The sequence below is a fragment of the Alternaria rosae genome (genome assembly GCF_020736505.1).
Source record: "Alternaria rosae strain MPI-PUGE-AT-0040 chromosome Unknown BKA58scaffold_6, whole genome shotgun sequence".
In the NCBI taxonomy this organism is placed as follows: domain Eukaryota; kingdom Fungi; phylum Ascomycota; class Dothideomycetes; order Pleosporales; family Pleosporaceae; genus Alternaria; species Alternaria rosae.
This window is the reverse complement of record NW_025763575.1, coordinates 328139-345164: the sequence shown is the minus strand read 5'-3', so window position 1 is coordinate 345164 and position 17026 is coordinate 328139. Positions and strand designations below refer to the sequence as shown.

Here is a 17026-nt window from a genome sequence, read left to right as displayed (position 1 = left end):
TATCCTCACGCGGTACTAAGCTGAACAACCCGCAAAAACCTACGCTATCCAAATCCGTATACACACGAAGAATTGACCTCATATAATCAGCAATCTACCACAAGTTACACCCGCCATGCACATCACCAGGCACAGAAACACTCCATAGCCCATACAGCCCATACAGCCCATACAACACCTTCCCCACATCCATCCAAGCGCAAAGTGCCAAGTCCCCTCCGCCATTGGTTCTAGCAGAGCGGAGAGAGCATCTGACTTGTGGGGTCAAGCAACTGCATGCGTCTCTGCATAGAGGACTTGGCAATAACGTTGACTCGGCAGATGGGTAAAGTCGCTGTGGGTTGGCACTGCATCCGAACCCGGTCTGGGCAAGATGATCTTCAAAGTATAAGGTAAACCCCACGGCGTTTATCCTCAGATCTAGCTTCTCAAACGACTGCAATCCTTCCAGTGAGGTTTCTTTGCCATGTCTGACAACAACGGATATACATGGCGCGACCATTCGCGCTTGTTCCTCGCATGCGGCGTGGTGATTCTAAGTCCTTTTCAGTATGGGTTTGATTTTGGTATGATTGGAGGGTTGCAGGCTATGGTGGGGTTTTTGAAGGTACGACACACCGAATAGCTCCTGTTCTTGTCGAAGTTTACAGCTCGCTGACGATACCAGATCTTTGGCTATCAAACCGACAAGTCACCCTTAGGATGGAATCTCACTACCGAACGACAACAACTCATCTCCTCACTCATGACACTAGGCGCTTTCATCAGCTCCGCGACGGCTGGTGTACCATCCACCCGGTTTGGACGACGCATTTGTTTGGTCGCAGCGTGTGTGACATGCTTCGTGGCTAACATCATGATGATGGCAACGGAGAACATTGGAGCGCTCTATGCTGGCCGTCTGATTATTGGGTTCGCGAACGGCTACTTCATGACCTTCTCGCAGCTCTATCTACAAGAGAGTAGTACGGCAGAGCTTCGTGGCATCTTCCTCACAGGCTTCAACTTCTTCGTCTCGTTCGGAACGCTGATTGGTACGATTGTCGACTGGGCTACTGCGAAACGACCGGACAAGTCTGCCTACCTCATCCCACTAGGTCTCATCTACGTGTTTCCTCTCATCATCGTCTGCACAATATGGTTCATACCTGAGAGCCCCCGCTGGCTCATCCTCCAAGGCCGCTTCGAAGAAGGCGTAAAAGCACTAGAATGGCTCCGTCCCGCCCGCCACGATTCCCGGGCCGAAGCCACTGCCATCCTTGCCGCAATCGAAAAGGAAAAGGAATCCAGCTCCGGCATAGGTTGGCTCGATATGTTCCGCAACCCTGTCGACCGACGTCGTACTTTCCTAGCCGTCTTCGCTGTCCTACTCCAAGCAGCCTCAGGCTCCATGTTTATCATCGGTAAGTCCCCAGCCACCTAGAGCCCTCAGAACGTGCTCTTAACACACCCCTAGCATACAAAGCATATTTCCTCTCCATGGCCAAAGTAACCGACCCCTTCGCCATGTCCAACGTCCTCTCCGCCATCAGCATAATTGCCTTCATCGCAAACTCCTTCATAGTGGTCCGCTACGGCAACCGCCGCGTCCTCCTCATGACCGGCCTCCTCGTCTGCGGCATCCTCCAACTCATCATCGCAACCGTATACCACCAAGCCCCCAACGCAAAGTCGACCGGCAAAGTCACCGTCGGCCTAACCGCCATCTACATGTTCAGCTACAACGGCATGATCTCCACCTACGCCTGGCTCTCCGGCGGCGAACTCCCCACACAAAGACTGCGTTCCCATACGTTCGGGCTGGCGGCCAGTGCGGGGTTTGTGGGTGCGTGGCTCACGACGTTTACCGCGCCGTATTTTATTAATCCGCAGAGTATGGATTGGGGGCCGCGGTATGGGTTTGTTTGGGCGCCGAGTTGTGCGGTGGCGGCGACGTGGGTTTTCTTCTTTTTGCCAGAGGTTAAGAATAGGACGTTGGAGGAGATTGATGAGATGTTTGAGGCTGGGTTGTCGGCGAGGCAGTTTGGGAGTTATAAGTGTGTGGGAGCTGCGAGGGGGGATGACGAGGGGAAGGTGGGGAGGAATAGTGTGGAGAAGGAGAAGGAGGTTATGGTGCTGGCGAGTGAGAAGGTGGCGGCTGAGACGAGTGTGTCGAGGGATTAGGGGGTCGGGTGGGTTGGGTGGTCACTGCAACCCAGCATATGATGAAGACCTAGGTGGGAGGTGGCTCGTGGGGTATCTCATAATATATTGCTATGTTCCCTCGCAATTCGCTCTCTAAACACAAACATCTTGGCTGCTCGACGTGTATGCAACGCCTCAAGCGGTTCTTAACCAAGTATTCGCTCGATAACATATCTTCCGCCAGGTTCTTTCCTCTGCACCACCTTTCTAACCCCAAGGCCCCATCCCTGGCTACCTTTCTCGCCCATGAGACTCATCTCGACTTCACACTCTCGTTTATCCTTGCTGAGATCTACGATCTTGCCCTTTGGCTTACTCGCTTGTAGTAACGGTGTGTTGAGCGCGATATTGATGATCTGCGGCCTCGTAACGGGTGTGAGAGGATGCATGCGCGTCTTCGGCGTCCGGCTACCAGTAATAGTGGATGATGCGGCACGCTGGAGGTGCGAGTAGATGATGTATCCCGGCATCTTTGCTGGTGGTGTACGTGCGAGTATAGAAGAAGGGTGTAAGAAGACGTATTTCGAGTGTGGGTCGTCTGAACGCTCCGATTGTGACGAGAACAGAGTGACATATGGTACATCGATCGCCGTCTTGGGTTTCCTTGGAAGCTCAGGAGGCACAGGTGCAAGATCGGCGCGCATGGCAATCTGATCGATGAAACCTGCGGCGCATATCTGGGTGAGGAGATTGATGTTTCGTTCCGAAGGTGCTGGAAGCTTTGGATTGTACGCTCCGATAGCGGTGGGTCGATGTGCCCGGACGATATTGGTGAGCTGGTGGCGGAGCTGGCTAGCCTCGTTCATGGACTTGGGATTGAGGAACATGTCCTCGCAGAATCGGTGCGAGTCAGGCTCATAAGCGTAGGCACAAATGGCGTTACTGAGCTTGATGCAGTCACTCTGCTTCGCGTTGATGCTCATCTTGGCCTGTGCAGCATTGTAGGCTTTGCGCAGCCGGGAGCGCTCCTCAGCTTCAATATTGTCCTGCTCGGTGCGGATGGCGTCAGGGTCTTTGACGGGCTCACGTAGTCCGAGGTTGTTCTCTGGAACGATGAGCTCCGGTACAGATAGGGCAGCCACCAACGCGATGGTTTCAGCTGCAAGGTTCTGCGCAACACCCATCGCAACCATACGGGCGAATCGCGGATTAAGAGGATACAACGAAAGCTCGTGGCCGAGCTTCGTGACCTTGCCATCCAAAGACAGTGCTCCAAGGTACGAGAGCAGATTCTCAGCCTTTTGCAGACTTTCCCTATCCGGTGATGTAGGGAAGGGAAAGTTGACGACTGGAGCGCCCATACTCTTCAACTGTAGCACCACGCCCTCTAACGGTGTTCGTGAGATCTCTGGAGCTGCATACTCATCGAAGTCTCGCTCGAAAACGGCCGATGAGTACAGGCGATAACAGTGACCAGGCCCAGTACGACCCGCACGACCAGATCGTTGATTGGCGCTGGCTTTACTAATCCAGCTGACTTCGAAGCTCTGGACGCCAGTAATGAGATCGTACTTCTTCTCCTTGGCTCTTCCGCAATCGAAAACGTAGCGGATACCGGGAATTGTCAAACTGGTTTCAGCGACGTTCGTCGCAAGGACAATAAGACGGGATCCATCAGGAGGCGGATCAAACACCCGCAGCTGCTGATTTGTGGGTAACTGTGAGTAGAGAGGCAGAACATGTACGTTCATGACAGTGTCCTCTGCCTTTTCGTCCTCGATCTCAAACTCTTTGTCGTCTTCATCATCCAGTCCCATTATCACGGAGCTTTCCGAATCTGAACCATCGTCGTCTAGGTAGTTCTGATCTTCAGCCTCTCCGCCCAGCTCGATATCCTCGGCCTCTAGTGGCGTCTCCGCTGGAGAAACCACGACTTTGCCATGCTTCACTTCCCGCCCCTGTGTAGAGGGAAAGGCTTCCTTCAGCCGCTTCGCCAGCTGTGAGATCTCGCTCTGTCCAGTAAGGAAGACAAGCATACCCCCCTTGGGCAGCTTTCGATGTCCTCTGCAGACCTTACGATACATCTCCTCAACATAGTCTCGCTGGGTGCGACGTGCGAAGTGGTTTACAACGGTGTATTGTCGACCTTCCGCCTTGATCAGTGGTGGAGGCTCACTCCTGAACAGGCGTTTGTTCTCTGTAAAGTCTGATATCCGTAAAGTAGCGGACATGATGATCAGCTTGAGAGGCTTGTTCTTTGGGTCTTCTTTGACCATCTGAGCGCGAAGATCCACTATCCTGCTAAGCATGCCAATAAGAATGTCGGTGTTCACACTACGTTCGTGAGCCTCATCGATGACGATCGCCGAGTACTTTGTCAACACGAAGTCCTGTGTGATCTCCCGTAGCAACACACCGTCGGTCATGAATTTGATGGCGGTTTTAGGACTCGTTGTCGTGTCGAATCGGATCTGGTATGCCACTTTCGTACTTTGATCGCCGAGTTCATCGCCGACACGTTTTGCCATACTGACAGCGGCTACACGACGGGGTTGTGTTACACCAATCATGCCAGGTGTAGGACCGTCTGGCGCTCCGTATCCAGATTCTAGGAGGAACTGAGGCACCTGCGTGGTCTTACCACTACCAGTGGCACCCCAAACGACTACCACATCGTTGTTGTGTATGGCCTCCATGATCTTTTGCTCTTCCGCTACGATAGGAAGCTGCAGTCTGGACTCTTGTATCTCTGGTGACCGTTCGACGTTCACGCTGAAGGCTTTCCGTGTCGCATCGGTCGTCGTTTTCGTCTCAAGTTCTGGGGGCAGAGGATCTTGCTCGGGAGCTCGAGGTTTGAAGTTCGCCGGGATCGGTGCGTAGGAGAGTTGGTTTGTCGGGGTGAAACCCACTTGCTCGTTTCTCTGCTGCGTTGCCCAAGCCTTGAAAGCCGACGTTCTTTCCTTCTTCGCAATCTTGTTCTCTTCGTCGGGACTGGTATCGCTATCTTCATCGCTGTCGTCCTCAGACTCTCCAGACTCTCCAGATTCGTCTGAAGCTTCGGATCCGGAGGTTGATACCTCCTCCTCTGAATTCGAACCAGCGTCAGACTCAGCAACAGATGCTTCAGACTCGTCCCCACTGTCCTCGTCGTTGTTCTCGTCGCCCGAGCTGAAGCCCTCCCATGCGACCTCTTCTTCAACCACGACGGGTTTGTTGGTCTGACCTTTCCGGCGCTTTCGCACTTGTATAACGGGTTTGCCCGACTCGTCAACCTCTAGAGGCCTCTTCAATCCGCTTCCAAAGAGTCCACCAGTCTGCCGTGGCGCTACGGGGGGCTGTGAGGTTGGCTGCGAGGCTTCGATTTCGGGCTCGGAGGCTGACGGGGATGGCGCTCGTTCTCGTGAAGAGCCGTTGGTTTGCGCTGCTTGCGAGGGGATCTGTCGTGCGTTTGGTTTCGAAGTGGGTATCGGCGCTTCTTCTTCGTCTGAACTTTCGTCTCCGACCTCCTTGACCTCGCGCTTCTCCAATATCAGGCCTTCGTTCTTTTCCACATCTATGCCAGCTCTACTCTCAGCCAGTGCACGCCTCATTGCTTCCCTCTTGGTATCCGCTCCTCGACCAAGCTTCTTGGAGCTTTGGAACAAGCTGGTGTCGACTTTCTGGGTCGCGAGCTTTTTGAGAAGTTCGAGATTCTCTTCTTTCTTGAGTTTCGTATCCTGCACAAGTTAGTATTGAAGTTCTTCGTGGTATAGTCGCAGCGCAAATTGAGGAAGAAAAGTGTTGCAAGTTTTGTATGCTGTCTCTCCACGTACAATGTATTTGTCGAGGCGCTTCTTCTTCTTGCCGCTCATTTTGCCCTGCGACTCTCGGGTGAGCTCATCCTTGAGCGCAGCCTTCTTCTGGGCGCGCTCCTGCTCATCCTGAGGCAGAATCTCGGTCGCATTAGTGTCGGCGGTGGCTTCTTGCGCCGGCGTCTTCTGACGGGCCAGAACCTTGTGTTTTCGCTGTCGCGGCACGAACTTGGGCATTTTGGTGGTTGCGGCGTCGAGGACTGCTTGCGGCGCCCGAAAGTTTTTGGTGGGGATCAGACGCTAGTGGGAACTCCGCAGCACTTCCGCCGCGACTCGAGTGGGCTGTTGACTTGGACCCAACACCACGGACAGCCAGACACGACCGAGAAAGCCACATCAGCAATCTACTGTGCGCCTAATTACTTTCACTAAACCCAGAGCCTGAGTTAACTAGCTCACCGTTCCTCGCATTGCTCGCCGCATGTCAGCTACCCCTCCGCAATAAAGATCGCATCGCACGAACAACACCATGGCAGCACCCACCACTTCAGACGACTACGTCGTGACGCCCGCCCCATACCCAGCGCGTACCAGTACGGCCACTTCGGCGATCAAGAGTATAGAGACTACAGCAACGACGGTCAACTTTGCGGACAAGATCCTCATCACCGTGACACAAAATGGACGGCTAGCGCACTGGGTGTGTGAATATAAATGTTTGTCTGTAGTATCTTTTGCTAACACCTGCTAGGTACATGTACCCCTTGATATCTCCGCGACCGATGCCTCAATGACCTCGAATTCCTACCTCGAACGCGACGAAGAAGACCCTAACTCAGACCTTCTTCCCATGCACCATCTTACGGCTACAACCATACTTGGCGGTACCATGGCAGAGCTCGACACACTGGGCTCAACACTCGCGACACAGATTGCTAGCGCCATTAAGCAACGCGACGACAGGGAAACCAGGATGGTCGTAGTTGGTATGGGACTGGACAAGAGCATGATCGGAAGAGAAGCATTCAGCGAGCTGGTTGTACTTGTGCTGGGAGTCATATGAGATCGAATTTGTATTGCTTTAATCTATGCAATGCTCGACGTGATAACCGTGGGAGTCTGCGCCCGAACGTTACTCCATCGAATCTTGGGTATGTCGTCCATCCGTCCTCTAAGGTCGACTTTTGTTCCTCTATGCGCCGTTCAATGCTGACTAGTCAAGTACCGTAACGCCGACCCAATGCAATCCATAACCGACTCCTTTATACGCTTTCACGGAGCTTATTGATCAAAACATCGACCGACTCCATGTCGTTGGCATCCAGCTTCTGTTGCGGCTTGAACTCGGCGGGCACATGCTCTACGGCGGCATCGAGAGCAGCCTGGAAGTTGCGGACGGAGGACGACAGGGCGAAAACTGCCTTTTTGCGGACCTTCTTCTCGGTGTCTGAGATGGCCATACGGACGAGGGTAGGAATAGCGCCGACTACGAGGAGCTGAGGATCGTTAGTATGTTTCATGGGTGTGTGCGCGAAATCTGGGAATGCTTACCCGTTCTTGTGTCCTGATGTTGTTCTGGACGGCAGTACCGCAACACCATGCAGCGTAATACCGGAGTTCAGACTCCTTGTTCTCTAGTTGTTCGACAAGGGGCACCCACAGTCCCAGACTCTCGATGTTGTTTGCATTGTCGAGGTTCTCGATGAGCTGTTCAAAGTTGTCGAAGGCGGTCGTCCGGTGCTCCAGTTCGGCCTCTTCATTTTGAATGACTTGCATGCTCTCCTGCATCAATTGCGCATCCGAAGGTCCAGACATTCCCGTCATAAGTCGTTGCAGCGCCTCGGCGTCGATCTGTGGCGGCGGTTGGTCGGCAGCAGCGACATCGGTGCGCGAGGCCTCGGAGTTCTGGATACCCCATTTGAGGAGGTTGTTTAGTCCTGGGTCGTTCATGATGTTGGATAGGTGTGTGATGTATGGTGTGTTGTGTGGAGGATGTGTGTAATCGCGGGGTGTGTAGCCATTGAATAATTTTGGCGGGCCTTATGACGCCGACGCTCGCGAGGGGACCAGCAGCTTCGCGGACCTTCCATGGCACATGGTGCCCAACACAGCTGTCAACACCATCAACCACATGGCGGGAAACGAACAAACACGACAAACATGGCGCGGTGCAGAAGCTGGTCGATGTCGGCTCCCAATGACATAATCACGACATGTTGGCATCGAGGATGGAATTGTTGCTGCGAATGCTCGTTTGGCTAGGTGCACTGCTGCTGCCCCTCCGCACACGTGACCATCGTATTCGGAATGGGCGGGGATGGCGAGTTGGCGGTGAGCGAGCAGCCGCGGATGGCTGGGGGACTGACTTGTGCTCGACGCTGACTTGTGCATTCACAGCGCACCGGCGAGAACACGTAGGTGCTAGTGGAGTGTCGATGATTGCTATACGCCAAGGATCAAACACCGCTGCCTGGCGGTCTGGTAGAGTTGACGTGCGCCGACAGCAGCTTCCTGGATGCTGTGGCGGGGAGCTTGCGTACTCTCCCAGTACGTACCACCGGGATAGATAGAGCCAATTCTAGGCTGCACATTTCGGGCAGCACGTATAAGATGCCCGATGCTGTTATCGTCGTGAAGCCAGATCGCCAACGCTGAAATTATACATAATCCCCTTTAGGAGCCGCCCGTTCGTGCAAAGCCTCCTTCGCGCCTGCGCTCCTGCCACCCCGCTAAATCTGGGCAAGGCCGACCCGCTTATTTAGCACACCCAGTTCTTGCCTCTGCGCACAAGAACCTCAACCTCAACACCGCCGCCGAACTTGTAAGCTCCCCGAACACCTCCGTACCCTTTTTACTTTTTCACCGCTAGCTGCATCTCTGAGCATTCCCACTGACGCTCAATTGCTCCAGCGCTCTTACATCGACACCCATCTACAACTCCACGTCTACTCTAATCTCACCCTAATCAATCAACATGGAGGGTAAGCAGCTCCACCCCGACCGCCCCGTGTCCTGACCATCGCCGTCCACCATGCCCTCTATCTCAATGAGCTCTGCTAACCTCGATTGCCCACTACAGAGGAAGTCGCAGCCCTCGTCATCGACAATGGGTGAGTTGGCACCCCCCGAAGCCCAACACCGCCATCCCTGCTGTGGAGGGGCTGTCCGCGCCTGAGCCTTATCTGAGCCGCGACGACGTCCTCCACGGCAGCGCGCCATGTCGGCAGATGAAATGAACTTGAGCTGACAATCCCCAGTTCGGGTATGTGCAAGGCCGGTTTCGCCGGTGACGATGCGCCCCGAGCAGTCTTCCGTAAGTACCTCCATCTCCGCCTCCCAGCTGAGGCGGGATCAACACCATCTCGAGAGCACTTCTAACAGCTTCGCAGCTTCCATCGTTGGCCGACCGCGTCACCATGGGTACGATGAACCCCCCGTAATCCCCACGCACTACGCCGTCTAACAACAAACAGTATCATGATTGGTATGGGCCAGAAGGACTCATATGTCGGTGATGAGGCACAGTCGAAGCGTGGTATCCTGACCCTGCGATACCCCATTGAGCACGGTGTCGTTACCAACTGGGACGACATGGAGAAGATCTGGCATCACACTTTCTACAACGAGCTGCGTGTTGCCCCCGAGGAGCACCCCGTCCTGCTCACCGAGGCTCCCATCAACCCCAAGTCCAACCGTGAGAAGATGACACAGATTGTCTTCGAGACCTTCAACGCTCCCGCTTTCTACGTCTCCATCCAGGCCGTCCTGTCCCTGTACGCCTCCGGACGTACCACCGGTATCGTGCTCGACTCCGGTGACGGTGTCACTCACGTTGTCCCCATTTACGAGGGTTTCGCTCTTCCCCACGCCATCTCCCGTGTCGACATGGCTGGTCGTGATCTGACTGACTACCTCATGAAGATCTTGGCTGAGCGCGGTTACACCTTCTCCACCACTGCCGAGCGAGAAATCGTCCGTGACATCAAGGAGAAGCTCTGCTACGTCGCCCTCGACTTCGAGCAGGAGATCCAGACTGCTAGCCAGTCCTCCAGCTTGGAGAAGTCCTACGAGCTTCCCGACGGTCAAGTCATCACCATTGGCAACGAGCGTTTCCGTGCTCCTGAGGCTCTCTTCCAGCCTTCCGTCTTGGGTCTTGAGAGCGGTGGTATCCACGTCACCACTTTCAACTCCATCATGAAGTGCGATGTCGACGTCAGGAAAGACCTGTACGGCAATATTGTCATGGTACGTTGAACGCTATAATCTCGCAAAACACAGCTAACAGCAGCCAGTCTGGTGGAACTACCATGTACCCCGGTATCTCCGACCGTATGCAGAAGGAAATCACCGCCCTCGCCCCATCCTCGATGAAGGTCAAGATTATCGCTCCCCCGGAGCGCAAGTACTCCGTCTGGATCGGTGGTTCCATTCTCGCCTCGCTCTCCACCTTCCAGCAGATGTGGATCTCAAAGCAGGAGTACGACGAGAGCGGTCCCTCCATCGTCCACCGCAAGTGCTTCTAAGGTGCTGGAAGTCATGTGTCTACGCGATCCATCGACTGACGGTTTTCTTGCTAGCGTGTTCTTGCGTACGGTTCTCGAGATCATGACAAGCCTAGTAGCGGGGGCATCCTCGTATTGGTGCCTTGTTATCCCGGGGTTTTACACATGTCGATTGTCCACAAAATAGCACAGCGGGCCAATGGTTGGGTGTTTGAGTTATGGAGGGAGTGTAGTAAGGATCTTAAGATTGTAGCTTAGAGCCTATGGACACTTTCATACCCCTTACGATCTTTGGCTGTCTCTGCGTGATGAGTGATCGAAATCTGCGGCTGCGAGCTCGTGAGCATCTTTACACCTCAGCCAGGTACGCATGCACGTGAACGAACGACAGCTAACCACGGGCATTTCCGAGGTCGCGACGCGTCGCAAACGTGCCTGCCATTTTCGATCAAAGTAACGACGTGTAGAACTGGGACGAGTGGTTGGAGATCCCTGCTAGCGCAGAAGTGAGTCCTCCGCGGGAAGGAACGAAGCGACGCGTTCCTCTGCAAAATGCTTACATACAACCTTCCATCTCACACGTGGAACAGCATGATATGACTCAAATACTCATATAGGTTCCCTTCCTCTTACCTAGCTGTTACGACGTTCATCTACTATCTATCGTTGTTACTGCGACGCTGGTCGTACTGGGGCGATTCCCCCGAACTCACACCGGTCACGCGACATCCGCATCTAAAGTCGCCCGAGCGGCCTCTATCCAGTCAGGATGTCTACATCCTCTAGCAAACGCGACGCCACCTCAGCTATCAAAACCACCGACGAGAACACACCTCTCCTAACTCAAGTAGACCCAACACCCATAGCAGAGGACCAATCCATCGACCCTTCATCTCAGCAAGATGACATCGAAGAAGAAGACCAGGATAAGCCGCTACCTAAAGCCCAGATCTTCCTTCTGTGCTTTACGGTCTGTGTAGCGCCGATTTCCTTCTTCTCCATCTTCCCTTATATCAATTTTATGATTGAGAGGGTGGGGAATGTGGATAAGGAGGATGTTGGGTTTTACTCGGGCTTGATTGAGAGCTTGTTTAGTGCGACGCAGATGTGTGTTATGATTCTTTGGGGGAAGGTGAGCATTCTCAGAGGGCTAGTCAGGGGATAGTTTGTGGACCAGCTCTTCTCTTATCATGCTGCGCGGAAAAGAGCATTGCTGACATAGCATTCAGGCCTCTGATCGATATGGGAGAAAGCCCGTGCTCGTCATCTCATTGTTGGGTCTGACGGTCGCCACTACTCTCTTTGGAATGAGCCAGACCCTGTGGCAGATGGCACTGTTCAGATGTCTGGGTGGCGTCTTTGCTGGAACGGTTGTCACCGTCCGAGCCATGATATCTGAGAATAGCACAAAGCACACTCAAGCACGAGCTTTCAGCTTCTTTGCTTTCGCCAGCAACATGGGTATCTTCCTCGGTCCCCTGATCGGTACGTATCTTGCAAATGTCATAAGCCGACTGTAAGCTAAGTACAAATATATAGGTGGTGCCCTAGAACGCCCAGCAGACAAGTTCACATCGACGTTCGGCAAGGTCCAGTTCTGGCATGACTACCCTTACGCACTACCCAACATCGTCGTCTCGGCCATTGCCATCTCTGCAGCAATCACGACGATACTTTTCGTCAAAGAGACTCTGCACGTCAAAGGCGACGGCAAGAAAACGATCAAATCTACCATGTCTACTTGGGAGCTGATCAACCGTCCCGGCGTCATGCGAGTACTCGTCGTATACAACTACGTAATGCTCATGGCGTTCACCTTCACAGCCGTCTTTCCAGTCGCCCAGTACACACCCGTCAAACTGGGTGGCCTCGGCTTCACCGCAGAGCTTATCGCTGCATGCACAGCGTTGAACGGAGTTTCCCAGGCTGCCTGGTTACTCATTGTGTTTCCTATGCTACACAAGCGCGTGGGTACTGGCTATGTGCTCTATCTATGTGCATCAGTCTGGCCGCTTCTGTTCGTCGTCGGTCCGGTATACAATTTCCTACTCCGGCATGGGCATACTACCATCTTCTGGGTTACTGGACCACCCATCATCGTGCTTGCAAGCGGAGTGTCGATGGCCTTTAGTAAGTCTCCAGAGACACATGTATCTTGCTTCGCTAACGTATATGACAGCCAGCGTCCAGCTCGCGCTCAACGATATATCGCCCTCACACGAAACACTCGGTACGCTCAACGCCGTCGCACTTGCGGCCCAGAGTGGCATTCGATCCGTAGCACCGGCTCTTGCGACTAGTATATACGCTATTGGAGTCAAGTACCATATTCTGGGTGGTCAGCTTTTCTGGCTTTGCCAGCTCGTTCTGTCATTCGGCTTGTTTGGGCTGTTGAAGCTGCTTCCTGCGAAGGCTAGGGGAGACGTGAAACCGAAGCTGTTCAGCGGCAGTGCTTGATTTATGGTTCTGTATAAATAGAAACACTACTTCTGCGCATGTCGTTATGCCAACTGGTATCGAATTAAAGTAGGAGGCTCATATATCCATGAATCTACTTTAAATCGAGAGGATGTTTCTAGGGCCAGTCGTAGTGTCGCTTGCGTGGACGGAAGCACATTGCCCACAGTGAAGCATCACAGGAAGACTTAAAGAACGAGGATTATCTTAGACTTACAAAGAAGCAGGTATGAAGCTCACTCTAGACAACAGACAGAAGATCTTCACAAGCGCTGTAAGGATCGCACATTCATCTCAAGTGAACATCTCACCCTGGGCTAACTACAGTAAGATTTGCACCTGCCTTTTCTGGAACCTGCGAAGGCCTTCAACCTCCAATAGGCAAAGATAGTCGACTGAAGATCTTCACAGAGACAGTAATCAACTTCATAGGGTATCAAATAGGCGCATATACTCTGACTGTAATCTAGATCACAGCCGATGGTTTGGGGGCTCAACTTAGCTTACGGGGGCGCAGCTGCCAAGCCTGCGTGGGCTGACACTACCTAGGTGTAGCTCATCCCCAGCCTCAACACTTCGTTGCTTACACACCATCCACCACATTTCTTCCGACCATGAGACTCATCAATGTCATAACGCAGAAGCTAGAGGACTTTACAGGTCGTCCACCCCCAAAATACGCTATCCTGTCTCACACATGGGGTACCGAGGAGATCACCTTCAGTGAGATGCAATCTCAGCCTGATACCAGGAAGGCTGGTTTGGAAAAGATCCTTCTATCCTGCAATCAAGCTCGGATCGACGGACATGACTACATCTGGTGTGATACTTGCTGCATCGACAAAAGCAGCAGCGCTGAGTTGTCGGAGTCTATCAACTCCATGTTTCGCTGGTACCAGGAAGCTGAAATATGCTACGCTTTCCTCGAAGATGTTCAAGACGTCAAAGACCTTGCATGCGCCAAGTGGTTCACGCGTGGCTGGACTCTTCAAGAACTCATTGCGCCCAAAAGCTTCGTGTTCTTTAATAGCGCATGGCAATACGTTGGTACCCGAGAGAAGTTGGCAGACGAAATTGCGGAAACTACTAAGATTCACAAGTCTTTTCTAAGCGGTTCTGTCAGCAACATTCATGAAGCGGGCTTTGCCAAACGAGTCGCTTGGGCGGCGAATCGCACTACGACAAGGGATGAAGATATCGCGTATTGCCTCATGGGTCTCCTCGATGTCAACATGCCGCTGCTTTACGGGGAAGGAGGTGTCAAAGCATTTAGAAGATTACAAGAAGAATACCTCAAAGTCCATCCGGATCAGTCGTTTCTCGCGTGGCTTCTTCCTCCAGGTAATGGAGGGCCAAGGGTCTCAGATGGTGAACTTCTCGCCAGTCATCCCAAAGACTTTGGACAGTGCAATGGGATATCTCTGGCAAGTGATGACGCTACTCCCTTCACTCTGAACAACAAAGGGCTGCAAATTCGCCTACCACTATTCCAGAACAGGAGTACCGATGCCATACGAAGTCCGGAGTATTTCGCCATTCTCGCCTGTTATTCAGACGCGCAACCTGAGTATCGTATTCGCATATCCCTGCGTGCTGTGGAAAGATCTGCCGAAACATTTGCTTTCTTACCAAGTGGCGAGCACCATCCTGTCTCGGCTGACGAGTTTGACGCTGCACGTTTGACGAACTGCTTTATACTCAGAACACCACCGCCTTTGACTCCCCGGTTACTCTCGGTCAATGACTTACCCGAATCATTGGTATCATGGAAACCAAAGATCGTTAATCTTAATACTTGGACTTGGACTTGGGATTGTCTAAGCAAGCCTGAAGGTTCGAAAACTCCATTCTTCCGAGTGCCAAATCAACGAGAGAAAGCCAGCTATGCGGTCGTTCTTCATCCTCCGTCTCCATACTCGGGCCATACGAGCAGTGACTGTGAGAACACATCGTATTTGAAGGTTCTGATTCGAGTGGACGTTGGATTCGAGGTGCGATATGAAGTAAATGTACGCATCCAACTCTTCCATGTTGTCAATAATGAGATCTCTCCAGATTTGGAGGACTTCGCCAGCATACCGTCCGCAGAGATACTGTCGAATTCGCGCTCTCGAACCATTTCCATACCTACCCAACTATCAGAAACAATCCATGCATCGGCCTCGTGGAAGCGTAATTCGAGCCAAGACGAATTGTCCGTGAAGATCAATCTGGCATCAGTCGATAGGCATTGTGTGCATGAACTGGGCACGCTTCCGATGAATGCATTCAAGTCACTTCTCAGTAAAGACCCATTGGTACATGCTCTCTATACAATAATAGCAATACTGGCCTTGCCTACACTGCGTCCGTTTTATCGAACCCCACGCACAGCGATCACAACGGGTGCACCCATCGTATTCGTTTACTGTCGATATTGGATGGAGAAGTTACTACGACGACAAAGTATGGAACTATATTTTCGTTCACCAGTCGTTTTGTGGGTTTTTCTAACCGGTTATGCAATATTCATCGAGTACAATGGTGAGCCCTCTTCACGATATATGCCAGGCCTGAATTGGCTGTATGCGATTTCGTTCGCGCTGAAAGTGCTATGGGATTTCATAAAGCGCATAGGCTATGAATCTACAAACAAGGAAGAGCTATCAGCGGAGGAATTAGACCCCAGCACTGGACTTGAAAGTCTGTTGTTAGATGACACAATATGATAGGCGACGGAAGGAACTTGGAAATGGTACTGTACAGTGCAGTTGAATAGTTAAAATTTACGCAAATCTTCCACAAAAGAGTACTTTTCTTGGATATGAGATGTAGAAGTCTCGCTTCATCTAGAACGGAGCAGCTTATTGCAAGTCTTTATCTTAAAGTGGGCTGCAGATCCGTTCAGTGTCTTCCTGGTATGAGGTGAGAACGCGTATCTGTCCATCACTCATCTCCAGGGCTACCTCCCATCATCCAAGCCACCAAGGCTGTCGCAAATTCCCGAGCCATAACGATGCACAACACCACTGCAACCCTCCACGTCATCCCCAAGAAGCAAAGTAGCACCTCTAACGGCCCGTCTCGGCGTCATCGACCCGCGCCGACAGCACCACCACAACCACCCGAGCCATGACGTCCTTCAACCCACGGAAGCTGAAACACGTGCAGTCACGATAAGGCTACGCAAGCAAGCAAGCATTGCTTTGCACCAAGTCCCAGCCCCCCAGGCATCGCTTATCTGCGCTTCCCCGTCGCAGCCAGAACATCGGCGTGATGACATCGAAGGCGGGATGATCACACAACACCCAACCACCCCCAGCCAGAAACACGCAAATCTCTGCCCAGCCAGACAGCGCGCCCCAAAACCGCCCGCGGACACACACCCCGTGCGATCGACATTGCGTCCTGCGACGCAAAAAGTTGCGGCTAAACAGCTGTCGCGCACGGCTTGCGATACGTATCGTGAGGAAGACATCGACTCCGTGCCGTGCGGCGATCAAACGTCATGCATCGTGATGAGTGAGCATGAGTCGGGACTGTCGCACAGTCACGCAGTTCCCGATTCAAGTTTCCTTTTTCTCCCTTGCATGTGCACATCCTCCGTGTTCGCGTCGGGAGAACGATGCGCGGGAGTGTGTTTTTATTGAAACGTGTATCAATACAAACAGCATCCATGTTAGGAGTAAAGTAAGGCTGCTAAGATGTGGGCGACGAAACACTCCGCGTCTTGGCCCGGGCAGAAACTGCAAGACAAGCAATTGGCAAGCCTTTTCTCCATTGTCGCAGCGCGCCTCAGGATCGGGAGACGTGATCAAGACGCGACACGTTGTGCTGCCGATGCGAAGAAGATGCGACAAGCGTCACAATGGCATCAGCCATCGTCGTCGTGAACGATCCGATGCCGACGCGCTGCGATAGCATGGGGGGGCATGTCCACGGGTATGTCACTTTGCCCAGACAGGCGCGCGCGAAAAGGTTTAGTTCCAACCGTCACGGAGGCTCGGCACGCTATTAAGGCCACCCAATATAACCAATACACCACTGGATCGCGACGAAAACGTTGGCCGGAAATGCGCATCGCCATCTAGCCCCATTCTCTTTCCGAAGTAGTTTTTTTCCTTTCGGGGGTACTATTAGTTCGCAAGCTTTACGAGACATACTTGGAATATT

General features: G+C 52.8%; 7 protein-coding genes across 7 annotated transcripts; 5 read left to right on the top strand and 2 right to left on the bottom strand.

Annotated features, from left to right (window-relative positions):
* The first annotated feature begins 350 nt into the window (after nucleotides 1-350).
* BKA58DRAFT_187692 (sugar transport protein 4) lies at nucleotides 351-2206 on the top strand. The gene is made up of 3 exons (XM_046165524.1): nucleotides 351-607; nucleotides 668-1403; nucleotides 1457-2206. The coding sequence occupies exons 1-3, from the start codon at nucleotides 467-469 to the stop codon at nucleotides 2161-2163; spliced, it is 1584 nt and encodes a 527-aa protein (XP_046023944.1). The 5' UTR covers nucleotides 351-466; the 3' UTR covers nucleotides 2164-2206.
* A 40-nt stretch (nucleotides 2207-2246) lies between these two features.
* Nucleotides 2247-6159, bottom strand: BKA58DRAFT_187687 (P-loop containing nucleoside triphosphate hydrolase protein). Its single transcript, XM_046165523.1, has 2 exons — nucleotides 5937-6159; nucleotides 2247-5840 (listed from the first exon to the last, which is right to left on the bottom strand). The coding sequence occupies exons 1-2, from the start codon at nucleotides 6150-6152 to the stop codon at nucleotides 2331-2333; spliced, it is 3726 nt and encodes a 1241-aa protein (XP_046023943.1). The 5' UTR covers nucleotides 6153-6159; the 3' UTR covers nucleotides 2247-2330.
* A 285-nt stretch (nucleotides 6160-6444) lies between these two features.
* Nucleotides 6445-6978, top strand: BKA58DRAFT_440506 (uncharacterized protein; the record flags this gene model as incomplete). The annotated part of the gene is made up of 2 exons (XM_046173755.1): nucleotides 6445-6615; nucleotides 6667-6978. 2 exons carry the CDS (start codon nucleotides 6445-6447, stop codon nucleotides 6976-6978), a joined length of 483 nt encoding a protein of 160 aa, XP_046023942.1.
* Nucleotides 6979-7077: 99 nt separating this feature from the next.
* Nucleotides 7078-7996, bottom strand: BKA58DRAFT_187679 (nucleotide exchange factor Fes1-domain-containing protein). Its single transcript, XM_046165522.1, has 2 exons — nucleotides 7467-7996; nucleotides 7078-7411 (listed from the first exon to the last, which is right to left on the bottom strand). Exons 1-2 carry the CDS (start codon nucleotides 7863-7865, stop codon nucleotides 7178-7180), a joined length of 633 nt encoding a protein of 210 aa, XP_046023941.1. The 5' UTR covers nucleotides 7866-7996; the 3' UTR covers nucleotides 7078-7177.
* A 717-nt stretch (nucleotides 7997-8713) lies between these two features.
* Nucleotides 8714-10702, top strand: BKA58DRAFT_386194 (Actin, gamma). The gene is made up of 6 exons (XM_046170438.1): nucleotides 8714-8896; nucleotides 8995-9025; nucleotides 9173-9228; nucleotides 9305-9335; nucleotides 9389-10160; nucleotides 10208-10702. The coding sequence occupies exons 1-6, from the start codon at nucleotides 8890-8892 to the stop codon at nucleotides 10436-10438; spliced, it is 1128 nt and encodes a 375-aa protein (XP_046023940.1). The 5' UTR covers nucleotides 8714-8889; the 3' UTR covers nucleotides 10439-10702.
* Nucleotides 10703-10977: 275 nt separating this feature from the next.
* BKA58DRAFT_386193 (major facilitator superfamily domain-containing protein) lies at nucleotides 10978-13159 on the top strand. Its single transcript, XM_046170437.1, has 4 exons — nucleotides 10978-11549; nucleotides 11647-11902; nucleotides 11957-12547; nucleotides 12597-13159. The coding sequence occupies exons 1-4, from the start codon at nucleotides 11187-11189 to the stop codon at nucleotides 12872-12874; spliced, it is 1488 nt and encodes a 495-aa protein (XP_046023939.1). The 5' UTR covers nucleotides 10978-11186; the 3' UTR covers nucleotides 12875-13159.
* On the top strand, nucleotides 13104-15582 carry BKA58DRAFT_402455 (heterokaryon incompatibility protein-domain-containing protein; the record flags this gene model as incomplete). Its single annotated transcript, XM_046171719.1, has 2 exons — nucleotides 13104-13200; nucleotides 13430-15582. The coding sequence occupies 2 exons, from the start codon at nucleotides 13104-13106 to the stop codon at nucleotides 15580-15582; spliced, it is 2250 nt and encodes a 749-aa protein (XP_046023938.1).
* Nucleotides 15583-17026: the final 1444 nt, after the last annotated feature.

What these genes read in the sequence shown, in the direction of transcription:
- BKA58DRAFT_187679 (XM_046165522.1), bottom strand. Translation starts at nt 7,865, where the DNA reads ATGAACGACCCAGGACTAAACAACCTCCTCAAATGGGGTATCCAGAAC. An exon ending in ACATCAGGACACAAGAACGG is followed by an intron (nt 7,412 to 7,466) that starts GTAAGCATTCCC and finishes AACGATCCTCAG; the next exon opens with CTCCTCGTAGTCGGCGCTAT.
- BKA58DRAFT_187692 (XM_046165524.1), top strand. Translation starts at nt 467, where the DNA reads ATGTCTGACAACAACGGATATACATGGCGCGACCATTCGCGCTTGTTC. An exon ending in CTATGGTGGGGTTTTTGAAG is followed by an intron (nt 608 to 667) that starts GTACGACACACC and finishes TGACGATACCAG; the next exon opens with ATCTTTGGCTATCAAACCGA. An exon ending in AGGCTCCATGTTTATCATCG is followed by an intron (nt 1,404 to 1,456) that starts GTAAGTCCCCAG and finishes ACACACCCCTAG; the next exon opens with CATACAAAGCATATTTCCTC.
- BKA58DRAFT_386193 (XM_046170437.1), top strand. Translation starts at nt 11,187, where the DNA reads ATGTCTACATCCTCTAGCAAACGCGACGCCACCTCAGCTATCAAAACC. An exon ending in TTATGATTCTTTGGGGGAAG is followed by an intron (nt 11,550 to 11,646) that starts GTGAGCATTCTC and finishes CATAGCATTCAG; the next exon opens with GCCTCTGATCGATATGGGAG. An exon ending in CTTCCTCGGTCCCCTGATCG is followed by an intron (nt 11,903 to 11,956) that starts GTACGTATCTTG and finishes ACAAATATATAG; the next exon opens with GTGGTGCCCTAGAACGCCCA.
- BKA58DRAFT_386194 (XM_046170438.1), top strand. An exon ending in GGCCGACCGCGTCACCATGG is followed by an intron (nt 9,336 to 9,388) that starts GTACGATGAACC and finishes AACAACAAACAG; the next exon opens with TATCATGATTGGTATGGGCC. An exon ending in TGTACGGCAATATTGTCATG is followed by an intron (nt 10,161 to 10,207) that starts GTACGTTGAACG and finishes AACAGCAGCCAG; the next exon opens with TCTGGTGGAACTACCATGTA.
- BKA58DRAFT_187687 (XM_046165523.1), bottom strand. Translation starts at nt 6,152, where the DNA reads ATGCCCAAGTTCGTGCCGCGACAGCGAAAACACAAGGTTCTGGCCCGT. An exon ending in AGCGCCTCGACAAATACATT is followed by an intron (nt 5,841 to 5,936) that starts GTACGTGGAGAG and finishes TAACTTGTGCAG; the next exon opens with GATACGAAACTCAAGAAAGA.